Here is a 12,831-nt window from a genome sequence, read left to right as displayed (position 1 = left end):
GGAGAAACATCATAAGATCCAACTATAATAGCAAAGCTCGCAATACATCAAGATCGTACCACCTCAAGAACACGAGAGAGAGATCAAACACATAGCTACTGGTACATACCCTCAGCCCCGAGGGTGAACTACTCCCTCCTCGTCATGGAGAGCGCCGGTGAGGTTTTTAGTGCCACGAGGGGCCCACGAGGGTGGGGGGCGCGCCTCCCTGCCTCGTGGCCACCTCGAAGCTTCCCTGACGTCTACTCCAAGTCTCCTGGATTGCTTCCATTCCAAAAATAACTCTCCCGAAGGTTTCATTCCATTTGGACTCCGTTTGATATTCCCTTTCTTCAAAACACTGAAATAGGCAAGAAAACAGCAATTTGGGATGGGCCTCCGGTTAATAGGTTAGTCCCAAAAATAATATAAAAATGTATAAGTAAGCCCGTTAAGCATCCAAAACAGAATATATAATAGCATGAAACAATCAAAAATTATAGATACGTTGGAGACGTATCAGATCCCGTTCATCAAATGAGAGATATGTTTATGGTTAGGAAACTTAACCATCTTTGATTAACGAGCTATTCTAGTAGAGGCATACTAGGGACACTTTGTTTGTCTATGTATCCACACATGTACTAAGTTTCCGGTTAATACAATTCTAGCATGAATAATAAACATTTATCATGATATAAGGAAATATAAATAACAACTTTATTATTGCCTCTAGGGCATATTTCCTTCACCGGTGTCCGAATATCATTGTCCTATATATTAATCTTTACCTCCGGATCATTTTGGAGCTCCTCTTCATGTCTGTGATCTCATCCGGGACTCCGAACAACATTCGGTAACCAAATTATATAACTCATATAACATTATATCATCAACGAACGTTAAGTGTGCGGACCCTACTGGTTCGAGAGCTATGTAGGCATGACCGAGATACCTCTCCGGTCAATAACCAATAGCGGAACCTGGATGCCCGTATTGGCTCCTACATAATCTACGAAGATCTTTATTGGTCGAACCTTATGACAACATACGTAATTCCCTTTGTCCATCGTATGTTACTTGCCCGAGATTCGATTGTCGATATCTTCATACTTAGTTCAATCTCGTTACCGGCAAGTCTCTTTACTCGTTCTGTAATACATCATCTCATAACTAACTCATTAGTCATTTGCTTGCAAGGCTTATTATGATGTGTATTACCGAGAGGGCCCTGAGATACCTCTCCGATACTCGAAGTGACAAATCCTAATATCGATTTATGCCAACTCAACAAACACCTTCGGAGATACCTGTAGAGCATCTTTATGACCATCCAGTTACGTTGTGATGTTTGATAGCACACAAGGTATTTCTTTGCAGCCGCAGCACAGGCGCCATCCTAGCGGCGGCGGCGCCGGACAAACACCTGCGATGGCCGGTTCTTCTCACTGGACCAGTGCCACCGCCGTCGATCGCCCCTGTTTCGACAAAGAGAAGTGGGAAAGAGGAAAGGACCGCGGCTGCAAAGAAATTAGGGTTGGGGGTTCTTTTGCAAAAACACACGACTGGTCGTTATCCCGCATGGGCCTTCGGTCGACGTGGCAGTGGTCAAAGCGCCACGCGAGCTGGTCAGCGGCGGTCAGACAAAAAAAAACCCTCACATGAACAATTTAGAAAGATTTAGGACCTAAACATGCATTTTGAAAGAATTAAGACACAATCGACACTTTTGGAAATAATTAGGACCGAGCTTGCATTTTACTCCCAGCCCGAGCTTGCACAGTACTACCATCTTCTTCCTCGGTCAACCACGGGCCACGGCCGATACAAGAGCAGTGAGGCAGTCTGAGGAGCTAAGATTCGATCGACCGATCAGCCGAGCGTGTAGCTAGGACACGGAGATGGAGGCCGCTATTTTGAGCGGCACCATAAAAGTTCTGCTGCCGAAGCTCTTCTCGCTGGTTGAGAAGAGTTGGAATCTGAACAAGGACATCATGAGGGACGCCAAATTCCTCGAGGACGAGCTCGGCGTGATTGTCCGTTCCATGGATGCTCAACTGCACTTGTCGATCGAAGATCTGCGCGAACTAGCTCAGGGGATAGAGGACTGCATCGACAGCGTCGTGTATCGCGCGACTTGGAAGAAGCAGGCTTCCCTGCTCCGGCGGAGCGTTCGGTCCCCCAAGGCGCTCCTGAGCGACCGGTTGTTTGCCCAGAAGCTTCAGAGGATGAAGCAGATGGTGGTGGAGGCGCACGACCGGAGGCAGAGGTACCCCGTCCCCGCCCAGACCTCCGGTGATGTCCCGTCGCCCTCCTCCTCTGCTTCGGATCCGCGCCTCGCGGACGCGGATCTCGTCGGCGTCGATGAGCACCGGGCGAAGCTCCTGGAGCAGCTGGCGGAAGCGGCCGAGGGGCAGCCGATGCAGCTCAAGGTGGTCTCTATCGTAGGGTGCTGGGGGTTGGGGAAGACCGCTCTTGCCGCCGATGTGTACAAAACACAAGCCGGCGGCGAGAGGTTCGACAAGCGCGCGTGGGTCTGTGCCGCGCTCAAGAGCCCAGGGGAGGTGCTGGCCGACATGCTCCGGGAATTCGGATCTGATTGCCAGGAAAGTGTGATGCTGGACACCTCCAATGTCTCCCAGATGTGCGTACAAGTCAGAAATCAGTTGGCCAAGAAGAGGTACTGTATTTAGAACTCTCTGCTTTACTTCTCGGATTCATTTCGCATTTGGCTTATCGATCCAGAGAGTTCTAATTGAGCACTAATGTATTAATTTGGCATCACCTTGCTAGTACTAAGAGTGCTGAGTCAAAACTCAAAAGAGTCAACGGTAATATCTCAGTTTCCTTAATTACTCTGTGCTGTTGTAAGCAAGCCCTGAAAAATAAGCAGACTATGTGTTCTTCTGTTATCATGATTAAAATGAGTGACTCTCTAATGTTTCTCTTTTTAAAAACGAAAGATGTACTTGAACCTGATAATTTCTCTAGCTAGTTTGAGAAATTGCGGCCCTGCGACCACAGGTGTAATTGGTAGCAAAGTCATTATGTATAGCTGGCTTCAGAAAGGATGCAGATTAAATCATTTTCTCTTCTTGATTTGTTTTTCAGATATTTCATTGTAATCGATGACATTCAGACGCAAGTTCAGTGGAAAAAAATCAAATCAGCTTTCCCAGATGACAACGATGGAAGCAGCAGAGTTGTGGTGACGACAACTATTCAGTCAGTTGCTACTGCCTGCAGCTCTGAGAACGGCTATGTGCACAGAATGAGTAGACTCGATGAAAAATGCTCGAAGCGGTTATTCTCAGAGAAAGCTTGCCCGAAGAAATATTTGCATTACGACCAGCCTGATACAACAGCAATTCTGAACAAATGTTATGGCCAGCCCCTTGCCCTGATTACCATGGGTGAATTCTTGAAATCAATTGGTTGGCCGATTGGACGTACCTGTGAAGATGCATGCAACAACATTCGTTACCATATGGAGAACGGAGAGACCTTTGGTGATATGCGACGCGCTCTGATGCGTAGCTACGCCAGTCTGGGCGGCCATGCTCTCAAAGCCTGCTTGTTATATTTTGCCATGTTCCCCAGTGATCATCCCATGAGAAAGAAAAGCTTGTTGAGGCGATGGTCAGCTGAGGGGATTGTAGAAACCCAAGCTTCATGTGATGCCATGAAACTTGCAGCTGAAAATTTTGACGAGCTTATGGACCGGAACCTCATCGAACCCATCAGTGTAAGCAACAATGGTAACGTTAAGACTTGCCAAACTTATGGCATGATGCGTGAGTTCATTTTGCAGTTGTCAATCTCTCAGAACTTTGTAACTTTGTTTTGTGATGACAAGAAAGAGGCTGGCAAATATGCCCGGCGGCTTTCTCTCCATCATAAAAATGCTAAAGATGATGACAGGTTCAAGAATATTGATTTATCACTTGTCCGATCCCTGACAATCTTCGGGGAGGCATGTAAAACTGTACTCAACTTCGGCAAGTATGAACTGCTGCGGGTCCTTGATCTTGAAAAATGTGATGACTTGAAGGATGATCATATCAAAGGCATATGCAACCTGCTGCTGCTGAAGTATCTGAGCCTTGGGGGTAGTGTTACCGAACTTCCAGAGGATATTGCAAAACTGGAGCATTTGGAGGCACTTGATGTGAGGAAAACAAAGGTGAATATACTGCCGGTGGAAGTTTTCTTGTTGCCCTGTTTAATGCACATATTGGGAGAGTTTAGGATTTCAGGAAAAGTCTATAAAAAGAGTGTTTTCCTCAAAAAGAAGACAGGCAATGAAGTACAGAAGTTTCTTTCCGAAGGAAAAAGTAACATCGAAACTCTAGCAGGATTTATCACCGATGGAAGTGAAGGGTTTCTTCATCTCATGGGTCATATGAATAGATTGAGGAAGGTGAAGATTTGGTGTAAGCCATCTGCAGCTGCTAGTAGCACTGACTGGTCCGATCTTATGAGGGCCATTCAACAGTTCATTCAGGACAGAAAGGACGAAAATAGTGATACTACACGTTCTTTATCGCTTCATTTCGATGAATGCTCTGGAGATTTCCTGGATTCCATACAAGGACCCTGCTACCTCAGCTCTCTGAAATTACATGGCAACTTAACTATATTGCCTCAGTTTGTTGTATCACTTCGGGGTCTTAAGGAGCTTTGCCTTTCGACTACTAAACTTACAACTGGTGTTCTTGAAGCTTTGAGTAGTTTGAGCCACCTGCAGTATTTAAAACTGATTGCTGATGAAATTGAGGACTTTAGTATAGGAGTCCATGCACTGCCCAGGCTTCTACGCCTCTGTTTTGAGCTGCAATGTCCAACATTGCCCACAATCAAACAAGGAGCTATGCGGTTTCTCGTCACACTCCAGCTTCTTTGCAAAGATATAAATGGCCTTTCTGTCATCAATATTGAATGTTTCAAACACCTTGAGGAGGTCATCCTTCATCCTAGAGTCAGTCAAGAAGCCCAGAAACAATGGGAGAAGGCCGCTGAGGAACACCCGAATGGGCCAAAAGTTTTGTTGTTCAAATCTGGTGATGAAGCAGAGAGTTCAAATGATCAACTGACTCCAGCATTCAGTCGCATGGGGATTTCTGAAGTTTGTCCTCCTTTAAATGAGTCAGCGAGCAGCATCGTGGTGTCTTAAGCAGGATCTCGATTCTTGATTCAGCATGCTAGTCAGTTTTTTGGATTACTTCTCTGTAGTTTTACTTTATGTATCACCTTAATTTCGAACCTTCCTCTGGAGTGTAGACGACCTATTATTGGCGTTAAGTCAATGGAGTGGAACGTCCTTTGTGCTGATTTAACTACCGTGCAGCTTAATAATGAAAGGGATGCCTTTATATGTGATATTTATTGATCTAGGAAATTTTCAGTTAGCTCGATGTATAAGGCGCTTGTTACTGCAGGCTTTAGGTGTTGAAGTAGGCATATATATATGTACTTACGCACTCCTCTCAAAGTCAGTAAAGAAATATAAGTGTGTTTAGTGAGTACTTGTTTTGAGGAGTTCTAGCTAATCAGAACTGGAATAGCAGTATGCTTTGTGCTTTTCGTAATCAGGAGGAGACCATTCATTGTCATTCCTTAACTGACGGCATTAGGATCACTTACTTATGTTGGTGTTAGTGCTTTGCATTCCTCCATATGGCTTTCCACAATGATGATGTGAATGACCAAAAAAAACATTATGTCTAATCATCTACAGGCTATGTACATCTATCAACTGGCTACAGTCGTGGCCAATGTTGTCGCGAACGGATCAGCAGGAGGCCATGAGGGAGTGTAGCAACAAGCTGGGTCAACTTATCGGAGGGTTTATGTCTAAAATTGGGTCATGGTTCAATAATACCTGAGTTCTTTATTTTTGTAACGTACGACTTTGTAAAAAACTGGTTGTGTGCACCCTTGGGTGCTGAGATCTGCAGAGCTATTCTGCCATTTTTTCTGAATAAATAAAAAACTGCGGTGTCTGTTTATTCTTGTTGTGCAGCATATGGTATCGGTAGAACGAGATCCACTTACTAGATAGGACTGAGCTGCCTGTTACTGCCAACGATGGCTAATGTTGCGAACTCATTTACTGAACCAACATGTACCTACCAGAAAGTTCAAAACAGTCTCATACGTGTCTTGCTTATATTCACTTAAAAATTTACTTTGATCCAAATCAAGGCACATTCCCTGTAAAAAGAAGAAAAAAGAAAAGAGAAGAAGACACAATATTTTGCAAAATGCAACTACCAAAGTAAAATCAGGGCTTACTTTTTGGTTTTGGTTTGAGCAGAGGGTGCCGGCCGTTGGGGGTGGATGGCCTAACTGCTGGAGCGCGCAGCGACTGAATACACAGCTTCACAGCCAAGAAGATGCACCCACGGCAGCAGCCGGTGGGGTGTACTCGAAACTGGGATGATCGATGTTGTAAAGGTGGACTGGCCTGGTAAAAATCAGCCAGGGTGGGGAGGGCGGTGCCCTTGGAGATGGATTAGCCGGCCACCTGTGTCTTGATTTCGACCAGGCCGGCGTCACTGAGCTATCTGCCCGTTGTGATCGACATGTACGTTTCCTGGCTTATAGTTTTGGTTGGTTGTTGATGCATCTTATATCTGGGTGTCGCTTGTGTTAATTACTATTGTTGGGTGCTTGTTTTTGCAGCAAGAGCAAAGGCTGCGGAGGCCACGTCTCCTTTTGCAGCAAACAAAACTGATTCTCACAGTACATTCGCCCATGGGAATTCTCAAAGCTTTGTCTTGAACATTCTGAGAGTTTGCGGTTTGTGCACATCACTATATCTTGCTCAATTACACTAACTCATCGCAGGGCAGAGAGTTTTAATAGTTTGCAAACAAGAATGCCGGGACACTCCTTCCATACAATGTAGAAAGAACAAAGCTAACAAATTAAGTTACGGGAGATTAACTTGGTGGATAAAAGCAATCTTCCCCGTTGAGGTGTACGTAGATGACGAGTTTCAGCCAAGCCTTGCTTCCCGTTGTATAACCTGAAAATGGACAATTTGTTCAAACAATGTTACTCGATGCTAAACATTGGCCCCAGAGTCTTGCTACCTTTCATCATCTATTTTACCTCTCCAGCAAATTTAATCAAGATTGTTGTCCTGGGCCTCTGCTGGCCTTCAATTGGCACAAAATGTGCTGTCACCACCGCGGGAAAGCCAGCATTATCCAGTACGCCCTATAAGAAATTCAAAAAGTGTTCAGGCATTCATTGTTCATCCAAACGACATGTTACACTTGGATATTTGAGCTGGAGCTCCCACCCTTACAATCCCTGCAACAAAAGCTCCACAGTTGAATGCCCCCATGTCTTTCGGCACGGAAATGAACCTGATCAAACAAAAAAGGGGCCCACGTTTTAGACTTGTAGCGGAAGGGAGACATTCTGTAGAAAAGAAAAAAGAGTCCATCAAACCGGTTAACAAGAAGCTCCTTCTCACTAATCATGTATTCATCCTCATGTTCTGTTCCTTTCTCAAGCGAGTCAGCCACCTGCAAACAATAAGAAAGCATCTATCAGGATAAGCAATCAAATAAGTGCACTCACTCCAGTGATGAGTAATATAGCCACAGGCTCTCATTAATATCAACACATATTATAAATGGATTCCACAAACAACAGGGAATTGTATAAAATATTAGAATTATAAATCTTCTTGTGTAGGAGTTTCAGGACCAGCCTTCGTCCGCAGACAGTATGTATGACTCTGAAGAACAAGGGTAAGCCGGTCATGTCGCCTGGGATACAGGGCATAGAAGGAAGGGACTGGGGGTTATATCTTTCTAGTTTATTCTTCTCATAGGTTAGGCTAGATGATCAATATGGGGTATATGCTAATGCTATCGAAATGAGTGCATCATTTAAAACCACAGAATATTAGGCCATACTACTACAAAGAGTGGAAATTAGGAGAACACTACTCGAAAGATTCTTCTTTGTGTGAATAATAACATTACAAACAGCACAAAAATGTGAAAATATCGTTCATGTTAAGTTTTCCATCCAAGCTCTTCTTTAGTGAGAGAAATTACTGGAAATATTATCTTTTTGACTTCCATCCTATTTCAACATCCTGACTTATTTCGTATTCCAAATCACGAGTCAGAATTCAGAAAGACAGAAACCAAATAACATTTTCCAGATGTTCTTGGTTAGGTAGTCTGGCAGAAATATCAAACACCCTGGCAGCTAGGTATAAGCCTTTTTATCAGGCGTAATACTCAGGCGGGTCAGACCACTAACAGACAAGTTCATCCAGCAATCTTTTGACAGGACATGAGGACAACAAAGAATGTGCACAGTGAAAGGAAAAAACTAAGAAGTTAAGTGCACCCTTTACAAGAAACAGAGTAGGAATAAAATGTACAGAATAGATTACCTTTCCAAACAGTACTTTCCATACTGTGCTGTGAATGAATGATAAAATGCCCAGCAGTCGAGTCTCTCGTCTATTCCCCTGGATTGATTATTACAATCATTAACATGACTATCTCAACAGGATAAAAAATTATAGAAAGCATTAGGTATGTATAGAATAAGACAATAAAGGAGGTCAATGATGTAAATTTGGAGAACGCACGGAACCCTTAGAGAAATGATAGCCTATGAATATTCATATTTATGAAGTCCACACAAAATTGTGAGGTCACACTAAATTGTTATTATTCAATCAGTTCAAAAATTAATTTAACATTACGTTGTCTAAATTACAATTCAAACCGACAACTCTATCCAGATATTGTGCTATGATTTCCTCTTTAAAGAAAGACATGTGATACAAGCAGCAAGTTCGTTATCCAAAATAAGTTATGCAAGTAAAAGGCCATGACTATGGCATGCCACTCACAAGTCATAACAAAGAGCGAGGAAGTATATGAAGCAATAGACAAGTACTCTACTACAGAGCCATATTCTGGACCAAGAAAATCATGGAATAAGGAAATAATTATGCATCAAACCTTCTCCCTGTGACACAGCAGTTCAAGAACTCTTGCACCAACAGCATAACCAGCATCCTCCAGCCTGTATAAATCATAAAAGAAGAGAAACAAATGTTACACTAAGCATCAAAGAATATTAACCATGAAAATGGAGCAATGCATTTCTAGTGAGAAACATTGTCGAACGTCCTTGCATGATTTAGCACAATAACATCACCGTCTCCATTCTCCAATGAGAAGTAACGAGATAGTGTCTTATATGGTAATGTAACAAAGTAGAGAAATGGATACACTGAAACATTAGAGCTGCAGGGAATGGCCCAACCAAATGTTATAGTCGCATCATATGGCATATCAGAGAAACATCTCAACATATGAAAAAGTAATTGTGAACCTTTACATTATCTTAAATTCCGGATGATTTAAGAAACTAGCATACAGTAAGTGGCAAACAACATAGCACCTTAAACTTTATGTGACCTGGATATCAACATATGAAAAAGTAATTGTGAACCTTTACATTATCTGAAACTCCAGATGATTTAAGACACTAGCATACAGTAAGTGGCAAACAACATAGCACCTTAAACTTAATGTGACCTGGATATCAAAGAGTAGCATGTACTGACTAAAAATGGTTGTACCACACCAGGTACCAACCAAGTATTCTACCACGAACAGACATGCAAATAAGAAATAGAGACTACCTCCGTTCCAGCTCAGCAATGTTGTCAACTTGTGTCTGGTTGTATTGAACTAACTCTGAGAACAAGAATGCAAACGCACTCAAACTGACCTATGAAATACACAGAACATTTATTAAGCATGTACGATAACAAAATAAGGAAACAAATAGAATATTTTGCCACAAGTTACGAACTACAAACGGAAGAATGAATGTGCCACTACCTCTTACATTCAAATCCTTTCACATTTAGGAAGCAACACATTCTCATACTGCAACCAGGGCAGAGGAGAAGAAATATATTTAGCTTTAAAAATATATGCAAGTACCACTAAGGGGCATAGTAACTTTCACTTCAATATATTTATGCTATTTATTTAACCCATCATTTAATGCAAGAGTTGTTGTTTGTTATTGTATTTAGCCCTTTTCAAGAAACTGGTCCTCCTTAGTGCTTAGAGGGAAGCAACTACAGTTTAGGTTCACGTTCACTTGAATGTACTTCAGAGAAAATTGAGAAACCATTTGGAGTATTTATCATGTAGTACTAATGTGATAACTTGCTATAGGAAACGTGTCTGCATGATACAAAAATATATTGGCACAAATACAAGTAGCCGCTGTCAAAAGCTTCAATTTAACTTCAGAAAGGAAAATACCAATGAAAATAAATGAATGCCACTCCAGTATACATTCAAATCCTTTCACATTTACGAAGTAAGTACACATTTGCATATTGCAATCAAGATAGAATAAAAGCAAGATTTGAGCTCTAAGAAAAATTATCCAATTGAAAACATCACGGAGGTGCACAGTAACTTTCACTTCAATACAGTTTGTTGATATGCACAATATTAACGAATTTCCTTCCATTCCTGAAGAAACACATGAACAGAGTAGTTGGCTTGGGCAATAGTTTCTGAACATCTCCAATGGAAGCTACTGTTAGAGATACATATTAGCTTCCTTTATAAGACATGTTATTCCCAATCTTCATAAGAGGTTTGGTCCCCATATGTACTTAGCATATTCGTACTGGCCTTTGGCCTCAAGGACATACAAGTTGCCTATTTCCTCACAGCTAACACTATCACCATGCATTCGGTTTCAACTTTCAACAAGATCCACATTCCAATTGCATACTACTGCATAACAAAAAAACAATACCCTGACAGTTACAAAGCATAGTAAAAAACAGTCATGCTGCCTGAACTAACTGACCAGGATCTGAAACAACTTCCTGCTCAACTACTCCCCTAACCCGTGAACTTGCCTCAGTTACCTATATCTGACTAACGGTACCTGGAAGAATTTTGATGTGGGGAAGACACATACCTCCTGTCTGCCACGGCCAAGAGGCTTGTCGAGCACGTTTGCGTACTGTTTCGCCTTCCCCACACTGATCATCTTGTCCGTCCTCCTCTGGGGTCTCCCTTCCTCCGGGTTTCTTCAGATTTCTTGGGGTTTCTCAAAATGCTTATAACCAAGCTGAGGCCGTATAGGGGTTTCTTGGTTCCCTCTTTCTATGCTGCAACGGTAGAAGTGAGGCAGTTTCTGAGATATGTAGACAGCACCACTGAATGATGCTCATTACTAGAGTTCAGTGCATGAATTAATTATGTGTTCGTGCTGGAAAGGTGCTCTAGAATAATGTCATGCAGCGAATTGTATAAAAAAACAGCACGAGTAATTGAAGGATAATGAAAACTGATATACAAGGTAGGCAGTTTCTAAAAACATCTGGGAAGAACTGGCGTACCATACACGCAAACAGAATCGTTGCTCTAGAGTATGTAAGATGCCAAGATCACATAGTCCTTCTTTCACAATTTACATGTTCTTGCAATGCTATTTAAGTACAGTTGCGTACATGTCTGTTCCCTAACATCTTTGCTACAAATCCTTCTTTGCTAGCATCTTAGACTATGGGCTGATGACAATGAAGAATTGTGATATTTTTGTTACAATGGTCTGTATGGAGCCACTGAAATTCATGCACCTTCAGAAATTCTTAGGCTAGGCCATGCGGTCCTGGGATGCCAGAGGCTCTAAAGCAACAAAAATTTGTTTGGGAGTATGGCATGACAGAGCTGCAGCAATGGCATACAGAGCATGATGAAAAATGAAATACTACTAGCATACAGCGGCGGCGTCGTTTCTGTTCGCACAGCAGAAGAAGCACAGAGGGAAGCGGCAGTACCAGTGGACGGGAGGAGCGCGGGCCGGACAGATCGGGAGCCGGGGATGTCGATGACTGTGGATCTGCTCGCAGGGAGGCCGGGACGGGCGGGGGCGGAGGCGGGGGGGGTTGACGTGTGGAGGCGCGGGCGGGGACGGAGCGGCCTGGATCCGGAGCTGGACTGGAAGGCGGCGGTGGAGACGGGGACAGGCACGGCGGGTGGGGCCGGCGGCGATCCGACGGGAGGCGAGGTCGGGTGTGAGCGGGACGAAACCAGACAAGTGAGAGAGATGGTAGAGAAAACGAAGGTGGGAAGGGGAATTACGGTGGTGGTTTTGCGTAATTTTTCTGAAGTTTTTTTTTTTTGAGACACAATTTTTTTCCTTTTTTTTTGAGGGGCACAATTTGTTTTTTGAGACAAACTGCAAAGCTTTATTACTCCGTCACAATGTTTACAGGGACGAAATCAAGTTCGTTGGGTTGGCCTAACCAAGCATGGCGGCCAACTCCGAGAGATAAAGCGTGCTTTGCTAGTTTGTGAGCCTCGATATTCGAGCTCCTAAATTCGTGAATAATATTACAAGTTTCAAAAGATAACCTATATTGCATGATCTCATGCACAATTGCACCGTAGCTCCCTTTATATAAATGGTGAATATCATCAACGGCCACCTTGCAATCCGATGCAACATGAATCCTTCTGGCGTAGAGATCCTCCGCGAGTGCCAGGGCCTCCCTGATTGCGAGTATCTCTAGGACACCGGGGTTTGATGGATTTGGAAATACCACTGCCGATGCTCCCATGAAAACACCATCTCGGTCTCTACAGACTACTGCCACTGCTCCATTCAATCTTCCCACTGCTGCGTCTACATTGACTTTGGATAATCCCTCCGGAGGTGCAAGCCAATGATTTGGCCTACGTTGGGCCGCCCCTCTGCCTACCCCTCCTGGCTGCTGTAGTGCCCTTAACTCTGCTATATAAGATGTAACAAAACTAT

General features: G+C 43.2%; 2 protein-coding genes across 4 annotated transcripts; one reads left to right on the top strand and one right to left on the bottom strand.

Moving 5' to 3' along the window:
- The first annotated feature begins 1,716 nt into the window (after window positions 1-1,716).
- Window positions 1,717-5,987, top strand: LOC125553082 (disease resistance protein RGA4). 2 transcript variants are annotated; one of them, XM_048716835.2, is made up of 3 exons: window positions 1,717-2,659; window positions 3,091-5,183; window positions 5,717-5,987. In XM_048716835.2, exons 1-2 carry the CDS (start codon window positions 1,881-1,883, stop codon window positions 5,150-5,152), a joined length of 2,841 nt encoding a protein of 946 aa, XP_048572792.1. In that variant the 5' UTR covers window positions 1,717-1,880; the 3' UTR covers window positions 5,153-5,183; window positions 5,717-5,987. The 2 variants fall into 2 exon arrangements, with proteins under 2 accessions (XP_048572792.1, XP_048572791.1); XM_048716834.2 differs by lacking the exon at window positions 5,717-5,987 and having other exon boundaries at window positions 3,091-5,360.
- A 751-nt stretch (window positions 5,988-6,738) lies between these two features.
- On the bottom strand, window positions 6,739-12,131 carry LOC125553083 (uncharacterized). 2 transcript variants are annotated; one of them, XM_048716838.2, is made up of 9 exons: window positions 11,852-12,131; window positions 10,987-11,174; window positions 9,674-9,762; window positions 8,985-9,048; window positions 8,405-8,482; window positions 7,441-7,517; window positions 7,289-7,355; window positions 7,096-7,203; window positions 6,739-7,009 (listed from the first exon to the last, which is right to left on the bottom strand). In XM_048716838.2, the coding sequence occupies exons 2-9, from the start codon at window positions 11,056-11,058 to the stop codon at window positions 6,980-6,982; spliced, it is 585 nt and encodes a 194-aa protein (XP_048572795.1). In that variant the 5' UTR covers window positions 11,059-11,174; window positions 11,852-12,131; the 3' UTR covers window positions 6,739-6,979. The 2 variants fall into 2 exon arrangements, with proteins under 2 accessions (XP_048572795.1, XP_048572794.1); XM_048716837.2 differs by having other exon boundaries at window positions 10,987-11,179; window positions 11,852-12,129.
- Window positions 12,132-12,831: the final 700 nt, after the last annotated feature.

Source organism: Triticum urartu, chromosome 4A, assembly GCF_056163025.1.
Source record: "Triticum urartu cultivar PI428250 chromosome 4A, HENAU_Tu73, whole genome shotgun sequence".
Lineage (NCBI taxonomy): Eukaryota > Viridiplantae > Streptophyta > Magnoliopsida > Poales > Poaceae > Triticum > Triticum urartu.
This window is presented reverse-complemented; position numbering and strand designations above follow the sequence as displayed.